Source organism: Brachyhypopomus gauderio, chromosome 1 (genome assembly GCF_052324685.1).
Source record: "Brachyhypopomus gauderio isolate BG-103 chromosome 1, BGAUD_0.2, whole genome shotgun sequence".
NCBI classification, from domain to species: Eukaryota; Metazoa; Chordata; class Actinopteri; order Gymnotiformes; family Hypopomidae; genus Brachyhypopomus; species Brachyhypopomus gauderio.
Window position 1 is genome coordinate 24,891,992 of NC_135211.1, and position 18,700 is coordinate 24,910,691.

The following is an 18,700-nucleotide window of genomic DNA, read 5'->3' on the forward strand; positions in this document are numbered from 1 at the left end:
GGCTGAAGAGCAGTTATTCGCATGATGGTAGCAGAGAGCCATGCTACGATGCCATTTGCAAATGCTCATACCTGGCTTTGTTCTTAGGCGACATTGAAGACCCTGCAGTGTTTTGATAACAGGCAGGAAATGATGCATATTTCCTCTTCTGACAGAAGACAAATTCAGCTTCTTCTACAAGAATGTCAGCAAATACAGTCTTCCTGTGGTAGCGTGTCTGAGTGGTCTAAGGCACTGGATTTAGGCTCCAGTCTCTGAGAAGGCATGGGATCGAATGCTGCCAGCTGGTAACTTTACAATGATTCTTGCCTTTGTGTTCTCTTGAAAACCCTCTCTTCCAGTACAGATGACGGGAAACAATTTGAAAAAGACATTGGAACCCTTCTTCTTTTTCAGAGTTACATATAGCTTAGCATTTTTTACTTTGAAAGTTAGGCAAGCATTGTTCCTCACAAGTTCAGCCCTGCTCATGTACCAAGTTGAGAATGCTGCTTTGGAGGACTCCAGACTTGAAAATTGCAAAAAAGATATTACCAAAGGGTAGCGTGGCCGAGCGGTCTAAGGCGCTGGATTTAGGCTCCAGTCTCTGCGGAGGCGTGGGTTCGAATCCCACCGCTGCCAAGCAGTGTTTTTAGGAGATGGCAGAAGAATTCTTATACCTAATCACTCTCAACAATGGTGCCTGACCCAAGGCTGAAGAGCAGTCATTCGCATGATGGTAGCAGAGAGCCATGCCACGATGCCATTTGCAAATGCTCATACCTGGCTTTGTTCTTAGGCGACATTGAAGACCCTGCGGTGTTTTGATAACAGGCAGGAAATTATGCATCTTTCCTCTTCTGACAGAAGAAAAATTCACCTTCTTCCACAAGAATGTCAGCAAATGCAGTCTTCCTGTGGTAGCGTGTCTGAGTGGTCTAAGGCACTGGATTTAGGCTCCAGTCTCTGAGAAGGCATGGGATCGAATGCTGCCAGCTGGTAACTTTACAATGATTCTTGCCTTTGTGTTCTCTTGAAAACCCTCTCTTCCAGTACAGATGACGGGAAACAATTTGAAAAAGACATTGGAACCCTTCTTCTTTTTCAGAGTTACATATAGCTTAGCATTTTTTACTTTGAAAGTTAGGCAAGCATTGTTCCTCACAAGTTCAGCCCTGCTCATGTACCAAGTTGAGAATGCTGCTTTGGAGGACTCCAGACTTGAAAATTGCAAAAAAGATATTACCAAAGGGTAGCGTGGCCGAGCGGTCTAAGGCGCTGGATTTAGGCTCCAGTCTCTGCGGAGGTGTGGGTTCGAATCCCACCGCTGCCAAGCAGTGTTTTTAGGAGATGGCAGAAGAATTCTTATACCTAATCACTCTCAACAATGGTGCCTGACCCAAGGCTGAAGAGCAGTCATTCGCATGATGGTAGCAGAGAGCCATGCCACGATGCCATTTGCAAATGCTCATACCTGGCTTTGTTCTTAGGCGACATTGAAGACCCTGCGGTGTTTTGATAACAGGCAGGAAATGATGCATCTTTCCTCTTCTGACAGAAGAAAAATTCACCTTCTTCCACAAGAATGTCAGCAAATGCAGTCTTCCTGTGGTAGCGTGTCTGAGTGGTCTAAGGCACTGGATTTAGGCTCCAGTCTCTGAGAAGGCATGGGATCGAATGCTGCCAGCTGGTAACTTTACAATGATTCTTGCCTTTGTGTTCTCTTGAAAACCCTCTCTTCCAGTACAGATGACGGGAAACAATTTGAAAAAGACATTGGAACCCTTCTTCTTTTTCAGAGTTACATATAGCTTAGCATTTTTTACTTTGAAAGTTAGGCAAGCATTGTTCCTCACAAGTTCAGCCCTGCTCATGTACCAAGTTGAGAATGCTGCTTTGGAGGACTCCAGACTTGAAAATTGCAAAAAAGAGATTACCACAGGGTAGCGTGGCCGAGCGGTCTAAGGCGCTGGATTAAGGCTCCAGTCTCTGCGGAGGCGTGGGTTCGAATCCCACCGCTGCCAAGCAGTGTTTTTAGGAGATGGCAGAAGAATTCTTATACCTAATCACTCTCAACAACGGTGCCTGACCCAAGGCTGAAGAGCAGTTATTCGCATGATGGTAGCAGAGAGCCATGCTACGATGCCATTTGCAAATGCTCATACCTGGCTTTGTTCTTAGGCGACATTGAAGACCCTGCAGTGTTTTGATAACAGGCAGGAAATGATGCATCTTTCCTCTTCTGACAGAAGACAAATTCAGCTTCTTCTACAAGAATGTCAGCAAATACAGTCTTCCTGTGGTAGCGTGTCTGAGTGGTCTAAGGCACTGGATTTAGGCTCCAGTCTCTGAGAAGGCATGGGATCGAATGCTGCCAGCTGGTAACTTTACAATGATTCTTGCCTTTGTGTTCTCTTGAAAACCCTCTCTTCCAGTACAGATGACGGGAAACAATTTGAAAAAGACATTGGAACCCTTCTTCTTTTTCAGAGTTACATATAACTTAACATTTTTTACTTTGAAAGTTAGGCAAGCATTGTTCCTCACAAGTTCAGCCTTGCTCATGTACCAAGTTGAGAATGCTGCTTTGGAGGACTCCAGACTTGAAAATTGCAAAAAAGATATTACCAAAGGGTAGCGTGGCCGAGCGGTCTAAGGCGCTGTATTTAGGCTCCAGTCTCTGCGGAGGCGTGGGTTTGAATCCCACCGCTGCCAAGCAGTGTTTTTAGGAGATGGCAGAAGAATTCTTATACCTAATCACTCTCAACAACGGTGCCTGACCCAAGGCTGAAGAGCAGTCATTCGCATGATGGTAGCAGAGAGCCATGCCACGATGCCATTTGCAAATGCTCATACCTGGCTTTGTTCTTAGGCGACATTGAAGACCCTGCGGTGTTTTGATAACAGGCAGGAAATGATGCATCTTTCCTCTTCTGACAGAAGAAAAATTCACCTTCTTCCACAAGAATGTCAGCAAATGCAGTCTTCCTGTGGTAGCGTGTCTGAGTGGTCTAAGGCACTGGATTTAGGCTCCAGTCTCTGAGAAGGCATGGGATCGAATGCTGCCAGCTGGTAACTTTACAATGATTCTTGCCTTTGTGTTCTCTTGAAAACCCTCTCTTCCAGTACAGATGATGGGAAACAATTTGAAAAAGACATTGGAACCCTTCTTCTTTTTCAGAGTTACATATAGCTTAGCATTTTTTACTTTGAAAGTTAGGCAAGCATTGTTCGTCACAAGTTCAGCCCTGCTCATGTACCAAGTTGAGAATGCTGCTTTGGAGGACTCCAGACTTGAAAATTGCAAAAAAGAGATTACCACAGGGTAGCGTGGCCGAGCGGTCTAAGGCGCTTGATTAAGGCTTCAGTCTCTGCGGAGGCGTGGGTTCGAATCCCACCGCTGCCAAGCAGTGTTTTTAGGAGATGGCAGAAGAATTCTTATACCTAATCACTCTCAACAACGGTGCCTGACCCAAGGCTGAAGAGCAGTTATTCGCATGATGGTAGCAGAGAGCCATGCTACGATGCCATTTGCAAATGCTCATACCTGGCTTTGTTCTTAGGCGACATTGAAGACCCTGCAGTGTTTTGATAACAGGCAGGAAATGATGCATCTTTCCTCTTCTGACAGAAGACAAATTCAGCTTCTTCTACAAGAATGTCAGCAAATACAGTCTTCCTGTGGTAGCGTGTCTGAGTGGTCTAAGGCACTGGATTTAGGCTCCAGTCTCTGAGAAGGCATGGGATCGAATGCTGCCAGCTGGTAACTTTACAATGATTCTTGCCTTTGTGTTCTCTTGAAAACCCTCTCTTCCAGTACAGATGACGGGAAACAATTTGAAAAAGACATTGGAACCCTTCTTCTTTTTCAGTTACATATAGCTTAGCATTTTTTACTTTGAAAGTTAGGCAAGCATTGTTCCTCACAAGTTCAGCCCTGCTCATGTACCAAGTTGAGAATGCTGCTTTGGAGGACTCCAGACTTGAAAATTGCAAAAAAGAGATTACCACAGGGTTGCGTGGCCGAGCGGTCTAAGGCGCTGGATTAAGGCTCCAGACTCTGCGGAGGCGTGGGTTCGAATCCCACCGCTGCCAAGCAGTGTTTTTAGGAGATGGCAGAAGAATTCTTATACCTAATCACTCTCAACAACGGTGCCTGACCCAAGGCTGAAGAGCAGTTATTCGCATGATGGTAGCAGAGAGCCATGCTACGATGCCATTTGCAAATGCTCATACCTGGCTTTGTTCTTAGGCGACATTGAAGACCCTGCAGTGTTTTGATAACAGGCAGGAAATGATGCATATTTCCTCTTCTGACAGAAGACAAATTCAGCTTCTTCTACAAGAATGTCAGCAAATACAGTCTTCCTGTGGTAGCGTGTCTGAGTGGTCTAAGGCACTGGATTTAGGCTCCAGTCTCTGAGAAGGCATGGGATCGAATGCTGCCAGCTGGTAACTTTACAATGATTCTTGCCTTTGTGTTCTCTTGAAAACCCTCTCTTCCAGTACAGATGACGGGAAACAATTTGAAAAAGACATTGGAACCCTTCTTCTTTTTCAGAGTTACATATAGCTTAGCATTTTTTACTTTGAAAGTTAGGCAAGCATTGTTCCTCACAAGTTCAGCCCTGCTCATGTACCAAGTTGAGAATGCTGCTTTGGAGGACTCCAGACTTGAAAATTGCAAAAAAGATATTACCAAAGGGTAGCGTGGCCGAGCGGTCTAAGGCGCTGGATTTAGGCTCCAGTCTCTGCGGAGGCGTGGGTTCGAATCCCACCGCTGCCAAGCAGTGTTTTTAGGAGATGGCAGAAGAATTCTTATACCTAATCACTCTCAACAATGGTGCCTGACCCAAGGCTGAAGAGCAGTCATTCGCATGATGGTAGCAGAGAGCCATGCCACGATGCCATTTGCAAATGCTCATACCTGGCTTTGTTCTTAGGCGACATTGAAGACCCTGCGGTGTTTTGATAACAGGCAGGAAATTATGCATCTTTCCTCTTCTGACAGAAGAAAAATTCACCTTCTTCCACAAGAATGTCAGCAAATGCAGTCTTCCTGTGGTAGCGTGTCTGAGTGGTCTAAGGCACTGGATTTAGGCTCCAGTCTCTGAGAAGGCATGGGATCGAATGCTGCCAGCTGGTAACTTTACAATGATTCTTGCCTTTGTGTTCTCTTGAAAACCCTCTCTTCCAGTACAGATGACGGGAAACAATTTGAAAAAGACATTGGAACCCTTCTTCTTTTTCAGAGTTACATATAGCTTAGCATTTTTTACTTTGAAAGTTAGGCAAGCATTGTTCCTCACAAGTTCAGCCCTGCTCATGTACCAAGTTGAGAATGCTGCTTTGGAGGACTCCAGACTTGAAAATTGCAAAAAAGATATTACCAAAGGGTAGCGTGGCCGAGCGGTCTAAGGCGCTGGATTTAGGCTCCAGTCTCTGCGGAGGCGTGGGTTCGAATCCCACCGCTGCCAAGCAGTGTTTTTAGGAGATGGCAGAAGAATTCTTATACCTAATCACTCTCAACAATGGTGCCTGACCCAAGGCTGAAGAGCAGTCATTCGCATGATGGTAGCAGAGAGCCATGCCACGATGCCATTTGCAAATGCTCATACCTGGCTTTGTTCTTAGGCGACATTGAAGACCCTGCGGTGTTTTGATAACAGGCAGGAAATGATGCATCTTTCCTCTTCTGACAGAAGAAAAATTCACCTTCTTCCACAAGAATGTCAGCAAATGCAGTCTTCCTGTGGTAGCGTGTCTGAGTGGTCTAAGGCACTGGATTTAGGCTCCAGTCTCTGAGAAGGCATGGGATCGAATGCTGCCAGCTGGTAACTTTACAATGATTCTTGCCTTTGTGTTCTCTTGAAAACCCTCTCTTCCAGTACAGATGACGGGAAACAATTTGAAAAAGACATTGGAACCCTTCTTCTTTTTCAGTTACATATAGCTTAGCATTTTTTACTTTGAAAGTTAGGCAAGCATTGTTCCTCACAAGTTCAGCCCTGCTCATGTACCAAGTTGAGAATGCTGCTTTGGAGGACTCCAGACTTGAAAATTGCAAAAAAGAGATTACCACAGGGTTGCGTGGCCGAGCGGTCTAAGGCGCTGGATTAAGGCTCCAGACTCTGCGGAGGCGTGGGTTCGAATCCCACCGCCGCCAAGCAGTGTTTTTAGGAGATGGCAGAAGAATTCTTATACCTAATCACTCTCAACAACGGTGCCTGACCCAAGGCTGAAGAGCAGTTATTCGCATGATGGTAGCAGAGAGCCATGCTACGATGCCATTTGCAAATGCTCATACCTGGCTTTGTTCTTAGGCGACATTGAAGACCCTGCAGTGTTTTGATAACAGGCAGGAAATGATGCATATTTCCTCTTCTGACAGAAGACAAATTCAGCTTCTTCTACAAGAATGTCAGCAAATACAGTCTTCCTGTGGTAGCGTGTCTGAGTGGTCTAAGGCACTGGATTTAGGCTCCAGTCTCTGAGAAGGCATGGGATCGAATGCTGCCAGCTGGTAACTTTACAATGATTCTTGCCTTTGTGTTCTCTTGAAAACCCTCTCTTCCAGTACAGATGACGGGAAACAATTTGAAAAAGACATTGGAACCCTTCTTCTTTTTCAGAGTTACATATAGCTTAGCATTTTTTACTTTGAAAGTTAGGCAAGCATTGTTCCTCACAAGTTCAGCCCTGCTCATGTACCAAGTTGAGAATGCTGCTTTGGAGGACTCCAGACTTGAAAATTGCAAAAAAGATATTACCAAAGGGTAGCGTGGCCGAGCGGTCTAAGGCGCTGGATTTAGGCTCCAGTCTCTGCGGAGGCGTGGGTTCGAATCCCACCGCTGCCAAGCAGTGTTTTTAGGAGATGGCAGAAGAATTCTTATACCTAATCACTCTCAACAATGGTGCCTGACCCAAGGCTGAAGAGCAGTCATTCGCATGATGGTAGCAGAGAGCCATGCCACGATGCCATTTGCAAATGCTCATACCTGGCTTTGTTCTTAGGCGACATTGAAGACCCTGCGGTGTTTTGATAACAGGCAGGAAATTATGCATCTTTCCTCTTCTGACAGAAGAAAAATTCACCTTCTTCCACAAGAATGTCAGCAAATGCAGTCTTCCTGTGGTAGCGTGTCTGAGTGGTCTAAGGCACTGGATTTAGGCTCCAGTCTCTGAGAAGGCATGGGATCGAATGCTGCCAGCTGGTAACTTTACAATGATTCTTGCCTTTGTGTTCTCTTGAAAACCCTCTCTTCCAGTACAGATGACGGGAAACAATTTGAAAAAGACATTGGAACCCTTCTTCTTTTTCAGAGTTACATATAGCTTAGCATTTTTTACTTTGAAAGTTAGGCAAGCATTGTTCCTCACAAGTTCAGCCCTGCTCATGTACCAAGTTGAGAATGCTGCTTTGGAGGACTCCAGACTTGAAAATTGCAAAAAAGATATTACCAAAGGGTAGCGTGGCCGAGCGGTCTAAGGCGCTGGATTTAGGCTCCAGTCTCTGCGGAGGTGTGGGTTCGAATCCCACCGCTGCCAAGCAGTGTTTTTAGGAGATGGCAGAAGAATTCTTATACCTAATCACTCTCAACAATGGTGCCTGACCCAAGGCTGAAGAGCAGTCATTCGCATGATGGTAGCAGAGAGCCATGCCACGATGCCATTTGCAAATGCTCATACCTGGCTTTGTTCTTAGGCGACATTGAAGACCCTGCGGTGTTTTGATAACAGGCAGGAAATGATGCATCTTTCCTCTTCTGACAGAAGAAAAATTCACCTTCTTCCACAAGAATGTCAGCAAATGCAGTCTTCCTGTGGTAGCGTGTCTGAGTGGTCTAAGGCACTGGATTTAGGCTCCAGTCTCTGAGAAGGCATGGGATCGAATGCTGCCAGCTGGTAACTTTACAATGATTCTTGCCTTTGTGTTCTCTTGAAAACCCTCTCTTCCAGTACAGATGACGGGAAACAATTTGAAAAAGACATTGGAACCCTTCTTCTTTTTCAGAGTTACATATAGCTTAGCATTTTTTACTTTGAAAGTTAGGCAAGCATTGTTCCTCACAAGTTCAGCCCTGCTCATGTACCAAGTTGAGAATGCTGCTTTGGAGGACTCCAGACTTGAAAATTGCAAAAAAGAGATTACCACAGGGTAGCGTGGCCGAGCGGTCTAAGGCGCTGGATTAAGGCTCCAGTCTCTGCGGAGGCGTGGGTTCGAATCCCACCGCTGCCAAGCAGTGTTTTTAGGAGATGGCAGAAGAATTCTTATACCTAATCACTCTCAACAACGGTGCCTGACCCAAGGCTGAAGAGCAGTTATTCGCATGATGGTAGCAGAGAGCCATGCTACGATGCCATTTGCAAATGCTCATACCTGGCTTTGTTCTTAGGCGACATTGAAGACCCTGCAGTGTTTTGATAACAGGCAGGAAATGATGCATCTTTCCTCTTCTGACAGAAGACAAATTCAGCTTCTTCTACAAGAATGTCAGCAAATACAGTCTTCCTGTGGTAGCGTGTCTGAGTGGTCTAAGGCACTGGATTTAGGCTCCAGTCTCTGAGAAGGCATGGGATCGAATGCTGCCAGCTGGTAACTTTACAATGATTCTTGCCTTTGTGTTCTCTTGAAAACCCTCTCTTCCAGTACAGATGACGGGAAACAATTTGAAAAAGACATTGGAACCCTTCTTCTTTTTCAGAGTTACATATAACTTAACATTTTTTACTTTGAAAGTTAGGCAAGCATTGTTCCTCACAAGTTCAGCCTTGCTCATGTACCAAGTTGAGAATGCTGCTTTGGAGGACTCCAGACTTGAAAATTGCAAAAAAGATATTACCAAAGGGTAGCGTGGCCGAGCGGTCTAAGGCGCTGTATTTAGGCTCCAGTCTCTGCGGAGGCGTGGGTTTGAATCCCACCGCTGCCAAGCAGTGTTTTTAGGAGATGGCAGAAGAATTCTTATACCTAATCACTCTCAACAACGGTGCCTGACCCAAGGCTGAAGAGCAGTCATTCGCATGATGGTAGCAGAGAGCCATGCCACGATGCCATTTGCAAATGCTCATACCTGGCTTTGTTCTTAGGCGACATTGAAGACCCTGCGGTGTTTTGATAACAGGCAGGAAATGATGCATCTTTCCTCTTCTGACAGAAGAAAAATTCACCTTCTTCCACAAGAATGTCAGCAAATGCAGTCTTCCTGTGGTAGCGTGTCTGAGTGGTCTAAGGCACTGGATTTAGGCTCCAGTCTCTGAGAAGGCATGGGATCGAATGCTGCCAGCTGGTAACTTTACAATGATTCTTGCCTTTGTGTTCTCTTGAAAACCCTCTCTTCCAGTACAGATGATGGGAAACAATTTGAAAAAGACATTGGAACCCTTCTTCTTTTTCAGAGTTACATATAGCTTTGCATTTTTTACTTTGAAAGTTAGGCAAGCATTGTTCGTCACAAGTTCAGCCCTGCTCATGTACCAAGTTGAGAATGCTGCTTTGGAGGACTCCAGACTTGAAAATTGCAAAAAAGAGATTACCACAGGGTAGCGTGGCCGAGCGGTCTAAGGCGCTTGATTAAGGCTTCAGTCTCTGCGGAGGCGTGGGTTCGAATCCCACCGCTGCCAAGCAGTGTTTTTAGGAGATGGCAGAAGAATTCTTATACCTAATCACTCTCAACAACGGTGCCTGACCCAAGGCTGAAGAGCAGTTATTCGCATGATGGTAGCAGAGAGCCATGCTACGATGCCATTTGCAAATGCTCATACCTGGCTTTGTTCTTAGGCGACATTGAAGACCCTGCAGTGTTTTGATAACAGGCAGGAAATGATGCATCTTTCCTCTTCTGACAGAAGACAAATTCAGCTTCTTCTACAAGAATGTCAGCAAATACAGTCTTCCTGTGGTAGCGTGTCTGAGTGGTCTAAGGCACTGGATTTAGGCTCCAGTCTCTGAGAAGGCATGGGATCGAATGCTGCCAGCTGGTAACTTTACAATGATTCTTGCCTTTGTGTTCTCTTGAAAACCCTCTCTTCCAGTACAGATGACGGGAAACAATTTGAAAAAGACATTGGAACCCTTCTTCTTTTTCAGTTACATATAGCTTAGCATTTTTTACTTTGAAAGTTAGGCAAGCATTGTTCCTCACAAGTTCAGCCCTGCTCATGTACCAAGTTGAGAATGCTGCTTTGGAGGACTCCAGACTTGAAAATTGCAAAAAAGAGATTACCACAGGGTTGCGTGGCCGAGCGGTCTAAGGCGCTGGATTAAGGCTCCAGACTCTGCGGAGGCGTGGGTTCGAATCCCACCGCTGCCAAGCAGTGTTTTTAGGAGATGGCAGAAGAATTCTTATACCTAATCACTCTCAACAACGGTGCCTGACCCAAGGCTGAAGAGCAGTTATTCGCATGATGGTAGCAGAGAGCCATGCTACGATGCCATTTGCAAATGCTCATACCTGGCTTTGTTCTTAGGCGACATTGAAGACCCTGCAGTGTTTTGATAACAGGCAGGAAATGATGCATATTTCCTCTTCTGACAGAAGACAAATTCAGCTTCTTCTACAAGAATGTCAGCAAATACAGTCTTCCTGTGGTAGCGTGTCTGAGTGGTCTAAGGCACTGGATTTAGGCTCCAGTCTCTGAGAAGGCATGGGATCGAATGCTGCCAGCTGGTAACTTTACAATGATTCTTGCCTTTGTGTTCTCTTGAAAACCCTCTCTTCCAGTACAGATGACGGGAAACAATTTGAAAAAGACATTGGAACCCTTCTTCTTTTTCAGAGTTACATATAGCTTAGCATTTTTTACTTTGAAAGTTAGGCAAGCATTGTTCCTCACAAGTTCAGCCCTGCTCATGTACCAAGTTGAGAATGCTGCTTTGGAGGACTCCAGACTTGAAAATTGCAAAAAAGATATTACCAAAGGGTAGCGTGGCCGAGCGGTCTAAGGCGCTGGATTTAGGCTCCAGTCTCTGCGGAGGCGTGGGTTCGAATCCCACCGCTGCCAAGCAGTGTTTTTAGGAGATGGCAGAAGAATTCTTATACCTAATCACTCTCAACAATGGTGCCTGACCCAAGGCTGAAGAGCAGTCATTCGCATGATGGTAGCAGAGAGCCATGCCACGATGCCATTTGCAAATGCTCATACCTGGCTTTGTTCTTAGGCGACATTGAAGACCCTGCGGTGTTTTGATAACAGGCAGGAAATTATGCATCTTTCCTCTTCTGACAGAAGAAAAATTCACCTTCTTCCACAAGAATGTCAGCAAATGCAGTCTTCCTGTGGTAGCGTGTCTGAGTGGTCTAAGGCACTGGATTTAGGCTCCAGTCTCTGAGAAGGCATGGGATCGAATGCTGCCAGCTGGTAACTTTACAATGATTCTTGCCTTTGTGTTCTCTTGAAAACCCTCTCTTCCAGTACAGATGACGGGAAACAATTTGAAAAAGACATTGGAACCCTTCTTCTTTTTCAGAGTTACATATAGCTTAGCATTTTTTACTTTGAAAGTTAGGCAAGCATTGTTCCTCACAAGTTCAGCCCTGCTCATGTACCAAGTTGAGAATGCTGCTTTGGAGGACTCCAGACTTGAAAATTGCAAAAAAGATATTACCAAAGGGTAGCGTGGCCGAGCGGTCTAAGGCGCTGGATTTAGGCTCCAGTCTCTGCGGAGGCGTGGGTTCGAATCCCACCGCTGCCAAGCAGTGTTTTTAGGAGATGGCAGAAGAATTCTTATACCTAATCACTCTCAACAATGGTGCCTGACCCAAGGCTGAAGAGCAGTCATTCGCATGATGGTAGCAGAGAGCCATGCCACGATGCCATTTGCAAATGCTCATACCTGGCTTTGTTCTTAGGCGACATTGAAGACCCTGCGGTGTTTTGATAACAGGCAGGAAATGATGCATCTTTCCTCTTCTGACAGAAGAAAAATTCACCTTCTTCCACAAGAATGTCAGCAAATGCAGTCTTCCTGTGGTAGCGTGTCTGAGTGGTCTAAGGCACTGGATTTAGGCTCCAGTCTCTGAGAAGGCATGGGATCGAATGCTGCCAGCTGGTAACTTTACAATGATTCTTGCCTTTGTGTTCTCTTGAAAACCCTCTCTTCCAGTACAGATGACGGGAAACAATTTGAAAAAGACATTGGAACCCTTCTTCTTTTTCAGAGTTACATATAGCTTAGCATTTTTTACTTTGAAAGTTAGGCAAGCATTGTTCCTCACAAGTTCAGCCCTGCTCATGTACCAAGTTGAGAATGCTGCTTTGGAGGACTCCAGACTTGAAAATTGCAAAAAAGAGATTACCACAGGGTAGCGTGGCCGAGCGGTCTAAGGCGCTGGATTAAGGCTCCAGTCTCTGCGGAGGCGTGGGTTCGAATCCAACCGCTGCCAAGCAGTGTTTTTAGGAGATGGCAGAAGAATTCTTATACCTAATCACTCTCAACAACGGTGCCTGACCCAAGGCTGAAGAGCAGTTATTCGCATGATGGTAGCAGAGAGCCATGCTACGATGCCATTTGCAAATGCTCATACCTGGCTTTGTTCTTAGGCGACATTGAAGACCCTGCAGTGTTTTGATAACAGGCAGGAAATGATGCATCTTTCCTCTTCTGACAGAAGACAAATTCAGCTTCTTCTACAAGAATGTCAGCAAATACAGTCTTCCTGTGGTAGCGTGTCTGAGTGGTCTAAGGCACTGGATTTAGGCTCCAGTCTCTGAGAAGGCATGGGATCGAATGCTGCCAGCTGGTAACTTTACAATGATTCTTGCCTTTGTGTTCTCTTGAAAACCCTCTCTTCCAGTACAGATGACGGGAAACAATTTGAAAAAGACATTGGAACCCTTCTTCTTTTTCAGAGTTACATATAACTTAACATTTTTTACTTTGAAAGTTAGGCAAGCATTGTTCCTCACAAGTTCAGCCTTGCTCATGTACCAAGTTGAGAATGCTGCTTTGGAGGACTCCAGACTTGAAAATTGCAAAAAAGATATTACCAAAGGGTAGCGTGGCCGAGCGGTCTAAGGCGCTGCGTTCAAGCTGGGGAACAATAGTCCATCTAAGAAGGGGAAGAAGGGGAAAAGGGGGGGAAGAAGAAAAGAGAGGAAAAAAGAAAAAGGGAAAGAGGAAAAGGAAAAATGAGAGAAAAAATTGAGCCTTAGATGTACCGTCTCCCAGATTCTACCAATAAAATGCAACTTTGTTGCTCTCAGTACCTTAAAATGTTACATTTTATATTACGTTGGTTTCTATTAGCTGCATACACAAAGACCCAGGTTCGAATCCCACACCTGCCACTTGTTAGACGCATGCAATAAATATTTATATGCATTTTTTGTTTATTCATTGCATGTGTGCAATTGTAATGTTTATTTATGTACCTTTTGACAATGTAATTAAAAAAATGTCCATGGGTATTTATTTGGTGATGTTATTCCTTTGTAATAATAAAAAAATGTTTGTTTATATAAAAATACTTTGAGACTGGCTTTGTGGTATATCTGTTCATAAAAGCATTTTTAAAAAGCAATTTTATATTTCAAGAATTTTTATTCTCAGAACTGTAAAAATATATATTACAAATTCTGTAAACTTTCAGACATTAAGAACTATATCAAACAAATAAGTATACAAGCAATTAACACTGAACATGTGAAAATAAGCAGGAAATTATACAAAATACTATTCATATAAAGTTCTTTTCATAAGCTCCAACCACTGTTCTTTGGAGACTGATTCAGTTTGAGGGCAGAATACTCTGCCCATGAACTGGCTATGTCCTGTGGTGCTGTTGCGGAACTGACCGCATTTCTTGCAGGTGTTTGCCTGCACAGTTCGCCTGTAAGGTCTTTTCGGTTTTGCGCCAAGGTTGGTCGCAGACTGTGGGGTAGTGCCCTGGACCACTGCAGCTTGCAGAGGCATCGTGCCCTGGAGCATTGCAGCTTGGAGAGGCATCGTGCCAGGGACCACTGGTGCTTGCAGAGGCATCGTGCCCTGGATGCTTGCTGCAGGAATCACTGGCAATGCCTGGGTAATTGGCGTGGCCTGGACAAACTGAAAAGTTGATGAAGCTAATGAAGCTGGTAGCAAAATTATATTTGGCATCAAGCAGGTGGCTCCAGTCACTGCTTGGGCTGTACCAAGTGTTTGCTGGGGTCTGATTTGTTGAAATCTTTGTTTCGCCTGGCCTGCTGTGCTTTCTGGAAGTCTGTATTCGTGTGGATCCCTTGTTTCCTGTGGATGGCTCTGAAGGGTTTTGGCCTGTTGAAGTGGCTCACTTGCTTCAGCAAGACTCTGAGGCAACGTAGTGCCCTGCACTAGCACAGAGAGTTCCTGCTTTCGTTGTCTTGCATTGTGCCACTGAACAAGAGTGTTCTGGTTTATCTCGACCAGTTGTATCTCTGTGTTCTGCATCACCATGCTGTTCCCCAGCACAAGCTGCCTAATCTTGCGGTAATCTTGAAGGATCAGGAACCATCTAGAAAAACCTCCCCTGCCTTTTCTTTTGGGGCAGGGGTAAATATTGCACAGCCTGATGATGACAGTCTCCACCAACCGACAACAGTCAGGCCACTGGGCAGGTGCACTGCTTGCACCCAGCACACATCTGGTGGTGCTCTCCACACCAGGAGTATGTGTGGGCTTCTTGGGTGTTCTAAAGTGGCCACTCAAGAGTCTTTTCTGATGTCGAGCAGCATACACTACTCGCATTTTGTCACTTTCATGCAAACTCCCCCACAGTGAAATAATTCTTTTGGCCTGCTGGTTGGTGAGATACAGGGATGTCTGTTTGCGGAGATCCACCAGGTATTCCGCCAACCTGTCCACATGCTGGAATCCTGACACATTCTGGTCATCAACAGCCTACAGAAATGAAGAGAAGAGGAGTTAACCAAAAATCATTATTGCAAAGGTTTTGTTCAGTGCACCACTGTTTTCTACTGAAGATTGAATAAATGTGTTTAAACGCAAAAATGTTCAGTTTGCATGTGAACATTTGAATGTTAAATATGTATGTTTACATTGGCCTTAAAGTAATTAATGGATATAAACAGAATAGGTATAGCATTTACCATATCATCATCTTCATCCATAGCATCTGCCATCTCTTCAGCTTCAGAAGAGGAACCTGAGGGCTGAAAGGAGGAACTGGGGGCTGGAGCAGAGGAACTGGGAACTGGAGCAGAGGCACTGGGAGCTGGAGCAGAGGCACTGGGCAGAAGCTGTGTCCTGGACGTCAGGGGCAAGGGAACAGAGGTCTGAATAGAAGGTTCCCCAGGTTTTGTTGACTGGAAGACAGGGAAGACAGGGTTCTGCACTGTGGGATCCTCCATGATGTCACAGAACCCCTCGTCTTCCTCCCTCTCCTCCTCCATGTCTAAATCTTCAACTAATTTAGACGTCTCCTCTGAGTCAGGGTTCATATCCTGCAGTGCCTGACCGGTCTGCTGGAACAAATACTGCACTCCTATGAGCTCACCTTAAAACAGAAACAAAGAATACAATGAAGTTAATAAATAAACACAAAAGTAAAGTAAAATAAACATAGTAAACATAAAAGCAAAAATAAAAGTGCAAAACCGAGTATTGTCAAATTTTGAAGATTACAAAATCTCAAGATGTATTGCCACAGTAGTCGCATCGCGATATGTACTTACCAGTGTAGCGTGCAGGTGGACAGAACTGAGGGACAACCTTCTTGCCAAACACCTTCTCATAGCTCTGGTTTGCACAGTGAACCAGGCTGCCTGAGTAGCTGCGGAGAGGTGATGGACCTGTTAAGAGGGCTGCTGCAGCTCGGTCCTGGTTCCATCTGTGAAGTCCTTCCAGGAGGTATATTTGAAAGTTCAGGCTGTTGGCACTGAAACCTAGATACAGTTAAAACAGTAATTAGGAAACCATTACTAAAATCTATGCATATACAATTTGTAACACATACAGTATGTATAACTGCTACAGACCTGGGATGAAGCGGTTCAGATGTAAATGAAAGGACTCCAGAGAAGTTGAGCCTCTAGCACATCGGTAGGTCTTGAGAAGTATCCCACCCTTTGTGATGCTTCCTGTCTCTGTGTAGAGCACTACACCTGGTGGGTCCTGGATGCACCTCACATGCCTTTTCTGAACATGCCAAATGTGCTCCATCCTTTCCCGGTCCAGAAGAGGCACACCAAGGGAGTCATTGCCTCTGCTCCCCATGAGCTCTTGTAGCAGCTGCTCAATGAGATGAACGGTGGTCTCCTCTCCACGGGTCCTCCTACGACAGTGGAGAGCCAGCTCCTCTTTGGTCAGACGTTTGTTGATGTCTGCATCTGTCATGTCAGTCAGACCCTGGTTCTTCAATTGTTCTCTTTTTGCTCTGCGTAGGAGAGCAACATCAGCTGCATCCCACTCAAATATGCACGTGGAGAGCCTTGCCATAAAGATCGGATACAACTGGTGAGCATCAGTTGTACACCCCACGGCAATCCTCCGCATGAAATGCCAAATATCCAGTCTTATAATCAGGGCATGCCATCCACTGAACCTGGTCTTCATCTTGACCTCTCCTGTCTCTGCGCAGCACCCACAATCGATGTATAGCACAACAGGAGGCTCCACACCTGCCTGCTGATACCTCCTGATTAGGCCATCTGCCATCATGTCCAGACCAGCTCCCTCCTGTGCTGTTAGCACGCTGATGAGCACCTGACCCAGCTCATTGCCCACAGATGTGAGCCAGAGCGCTGTCCCTTTTGCTGTCCCAGCCAGCTTCTTGGTGATCTGAAATACAAAAATGTACAGGGGGAGGTCTATAAGTGCATGTGCCTAAACTTGAAATGGAAAATGCCTGGTGGACAGGATGTAAGATCAATAGGATATTTGAACGTAAATTTTCCTAACCTTTTTTGTGGAGTCCAACTTCAAGATGGCTCCATATGTCGAGGTTATCCTGGCATTGATTTCGTCCAACCTCGTGAGAATATCCTGGCTGTAAACGGCCAAGAGCCATTTGCAGCTCGGAACCACAGCAAGCTCTGGAGGTTCCTGAAAGACCATGGGGTGTAGACCTGGGCGATTCATGAAGTCAGAACATTCTGTGGAATAGCGGATGACCCTGCTTAGCCACTCCTCTGTGTGGTTCTCCCTCAGTTGATTCAACACCCGTGTGGGGCTGTTGCCCAGGCCTCGTTCACGCAGCAGTCGGATAACACGAATATCACATGCATACCTTGAACACAAACATAAAATATGTAATTACAAATCTTTCATGAAACTACATGACAATGTGATTTCAACTGCACGATTAAAGAAAATGTACTCACTTTTGCGTGAGAATAACTCTGAATTCAGAGCGATGGGCTAAATGTAGCTGTTGAAGGACCGTCTGGCTCCAGGAAACATGACTGCATCTACACTTTGAGCAGATAAGTGCCTCTGTCACCATGTTATAGATCCTGTCCACGTCTAGAACCCGCCGTGCCCTCTTGTGCAGGCCTGCTCCAGTGAGTTGATGCTTTCCACATGCAGGGTTGGGACAGACCACCTTAACTTTCCATAACCTATATGGCATCCACACCAGTAGTGGATGTGCAAAAAAGCGGTCTGGTGCCGGGGCCTGGTGGTACAGGTGGCCTGGCTGTGGAGGGGAATACCAAAGCTGCAGATTATCTCGCAGTTCTGGCTTTCCCTTGGCTCCCACCTTGAACAGCGTGCTTAAGATCCATTTGTGGTCTTCTGGTGGCAAACCTTCTGCCCACAAACGGGGAAGCTTGATTTGCTGTGGAGCTTCAAGCATCCTGGCCGAAGCCGCCTTCAAACACAAACAGGCAAAAACAATCCATTAACATGTTTTACGGATAAACAAGTACAGATGGTGAATAAGTTATATAACTTAATATGAGATTACTTACTGCAACTGAGGGCTGTGAGGCAAGAGCACTGGTGGCTGGAGGAGTCTGTATTACTGGCTCTTGTACAGGCACAGTAGCAGGCTGTTTAATAAAATGTGGAAAATAAATACAGCATTTATCATTACTGACAAAACATTCATTATTTGCACATGTTTTAGTGTGTGAAATCAATTCTTTACATGTTTTTTTTTGTTTCTGTCTGTGTGGCTCCAAAATACCTAAATGCCTTGTAATTTATTCAGAACTGGGCAAACACATTTTATAGGTTTATATACTTTCAGGAAGCTAACTGTGGATGAAAACACCACTTAATGTTTAACCACACATTGACTGAACAAAAGCCATCACTGAATTTTTGATAGATCAGTAGTTGACAGAAACAAAAGGATACTCATCCACACTTGATTACTGGCCATCCAGTACTTGATTACTGGCCATCCAGTACTTGATTACTGGCCATCCAGTCATTGACTCAAACAATAGGACAGACATTATGCATTGGAATGGGGTAAACTAAACATTGGCACCTTTTGGTCTGATTAGATTGTGAAAAGGAGTGACCTTACCTGGGCCACAAAGAAGGAATTTGCAGACATTTGCACATGTTTGTGGAGACAGACACCTGAAATGTTCATTAACCTTCTACATACTGTATGAAATGAGAGTGTTAGATTACCTTGATTACTCTTCTTGCTGCACTAAGTTTGTTGTTTGTTTGGCTTTGCAGCAGCAAGGTGAGCACCACTGAATTTTGGCCTGTTAAACTGAAACAGACAAGACAGAACAACAAAATCGTCAGTGTTAGATCAACACTTACAAAACAAATTTGAAATTCCAT

At 45.0% G+C, this 18,700-nt stretch overlaps 1 protein-coding gene and 18 non-coding genes across 19 annotated transcripts; 18 read left to right on the forward strand and 1 right to left on the reverse strand.

Annotated features, from left to right (window-relative positions):
• Nucleotides 1–539: 539 nt before the first annotated feature.
• Nucleotides 540–621, forward strand: trnal-uag (transfer RNA leucine (anticodon UAG)). The gene has a single exon. It is a non-coding gene; the product is annotated as a tRNA-Leu (tRNA).
• Nucleotides 622–1,230: 609 nt separating this feature from the next.
• trnal-uag (transfer RNA leucine (anticodon UAG)) lies at nucleotides 1,231–1,312 on the forward strand. Its single transcript has one exon. It is a non-coding gene; the product is annotated as a tRNA-Leu (tRNA).
• Nucleotides 1,313–1,921: 609 nt separating this feature from the next.
• trnal-aag (transfer RNA leucine (anticodon AAG)) lies at nucleotides 1,922–2,003 on the forward strand. Its single transcript has one exon. It is a non-coding gene; the product is annotated as a tRNA-Leu (tRNA).
• Nucleotides 2,004–2,612: 609 nt separating this feature from the next.
• trnal-uag (transfer RNA leucine (anticodon UAG)) lies at nucleotides 2,613–2,694 on the forward strand. The gene has a single exon. It is a non-coding gene; the product is annotated as a tRNA-Leu (tRNA).
• A 609-nt stretch (nucleotides 2,695–3,303) lies between these two features.
• On the forward strand, nucleotides 3,304–3,385 carry trnal-aag (transfer RNA leucine (anticodon AAG)). Its single transcript has one exon. It is a non-coding gene; the product is annotated as a tRNA-Leu (tRNA).
• A 607-nt stretch (nucleotides 3,386–3,992) lies between these two features.
• trnal-aag (transfer RNA leucine (anticodon AAG)) lies at nucleotides 3,993–4,074 on the forward strand. Its single transcript has one exon. It is a non-coding gene; the product is annotated as a tRNA-Leu (tRNA).
• A 609-nt stretch (nucleotides 4,075–4,683) lies between these two features.
• Nucleotides 4,684–4,765, forward strand: trnal-uag (transfer RNA leucine (anticodon UAG)). Its single transcript has one exon. It is a non-coding gene; the product is annotated as a tRNA-Leu (tRNA).
• Nucleotides 4,766–5,374: 609 nt separating this feature from the next.
• Nucleotides 5,375–5,456, forward strand: trnal-uag (transfer RNA leucine (anticodon UAG)). The gene has a single exon. It is a non-coding gene; the product is annotated as a tRNA-Leu (tRNA).
• A 607-nt stretch (nucleotides 5,457–6,063) lies between these two features.
• On the forward strand, nucleotides 6,064–6,145 carry trnal-aag (transfer RNA leucine (anticodon AAG)). Its single transcript has one exon. It is a non-coding gene; the product is annotated as a tRNA-Leu (tRNA).
• Nucleotides 6,146–6,754: 609 nt separating this feature from the next.
• Nucleotides 6,755–6,836, forward strand: trnal-uag (transfer RNA leucine (anticodon UAG)). Its single transcript has one exon. It is a non-coding gene; the product is annotated as a tRNA-Leu (tRNA).
• Nucleotides 6,837–7,445: 609 nt separating this feature from the next.
• On the forward strand, nucleotides 7,446–7,527 carry trnal-uag (transfer RNA leucine (anticodon UAG)). Its single transcript has one exon. It is a non-coding gene; the product is annotated as a tRNA-Leu (tRNA).
• A 609-nt stretch (nucleotides 7,528–8,136) lies between these two features.
• On the forward strand, nucleotides 8,137–8,218 carry trnal-aag (transfer RNA leucine (anticodon AAG)). Its single transcript has one exon. It is a non-coding gene; the product is annotated as a tRNA-Leu (tRNA).
• A 609-nt stretch (nucleotides 8,219–8,827) lies between these two features.
• On the forward strand, nucleotides 8,828–8,909 carry trnal-uag (transfer RNA leucine (anticodon UAG)). The gene has a single exon. It is a non-coding gene; the product is annotated as a tRNA-Leu (tRNA).
• Nucleotides 8,910–9,518: 609 nt separating this feature from the next.
• On the forward strand, nucleotides 9,519–9,600 carry trnal-aag (transfer RNA leucine (anticodon AAG)). Its single transcript has one exon. It is a non-coding gene; the product is annotated as a tRNA-Leu (tRNA).
• A 607-nt stretch (nucleotides 9,601–10,207) lies between these two features.
• On the forward strand, nucleotides 10,208–10,289 carry trnal-aag (transfer RNA leucine (anticodon AAG)). Its single transcript has one exon. It is a non-coding gene; the product is annotated as a tRNA-Leu (tRNA).
• Nucleotides 10,290–10,898: 609 nt separating this feature from the next.
• On the forward strand, nucleotides 10,899–10,980 carry trnal-uag (transfer RNA leucine (anticodon UAG)). Its single transcript has one exon. It is a non-coding gene; the product is annotated as a tRNA-Leu (tRNA).
• Nucleotides 10,981–11,589: 609 nt separating this feature from the next.
• trnal-uag (transfer RNA leucine (anticodon UAG)) lies at nucleotides 11,590–11,671 on the forward strand. Its single transcript has one exon. It is a non-coding gene; the product is annotated as a tRNA-Leu (tRNA).
• Nucleotides 11,672–12,280: 609 nt separating this feature from the next.
• trnal-aag (transfer RNA leucine (anticodon AAG)) lies at nucleotides 12,281–12,362 on the forward strand. Its single transcript has one exon. It is a non-coding gene; the product is annotated as a tRNA-Leu (tRNA).
• A 1,289-nt stretch (nucleotides 12,363–13,651) lies between these two features.
• LOC143514648 (uncharacterized) lies at nucleotides 13,652–17,152 on the reverse strand. Its single transcript, XM_077006503.1, has 5 exons — nucleotides 16,853–17,152; nucleotides 15,931–16,732; nucleotides 15,628–15,837; nucleotides 15,043–15,449; nucleotides 13,652–14,833 (listed from the first exon to the last, which is right to left on the reverse strand). Exons 1-5 carry the CDS (start codon nucleotides 17,030–17,032, stop codon nucleotides 13,652–13,654), a joined length of 2,781 nt encoding a protein of 926 aa, XP_076862618.1. The 5' UTR covers nucleotides 17,033–17,152.
• Between the last annotated feature and the right edge of the window lie 1,548 nt (nucleotides 17,153–18,700).

Coding starts and splice junctions, on each gene's coding strand:
- LOC143514648 (XM_077006503.1), bottom strand. CDS start 17,032: ATGAATCGCCCAGGTCTACACCCCATGGTCTTTCAGGAACCTCCAGAG. Junction 15,838..15,930: donor TCTGAACCGCTTCATCCCAG/GTCTGTAGCAGT, acceptor AACTGTATCTAG/GTTTCAGTGCCAACAGCCTG. Junction 15,450..15,627: donor TCCACCTGCACGCTACACTG/GTAAGTACATAT, acceptor TTCTGTTTTAAG/GTGAGCTCATAGGAGTGCAG.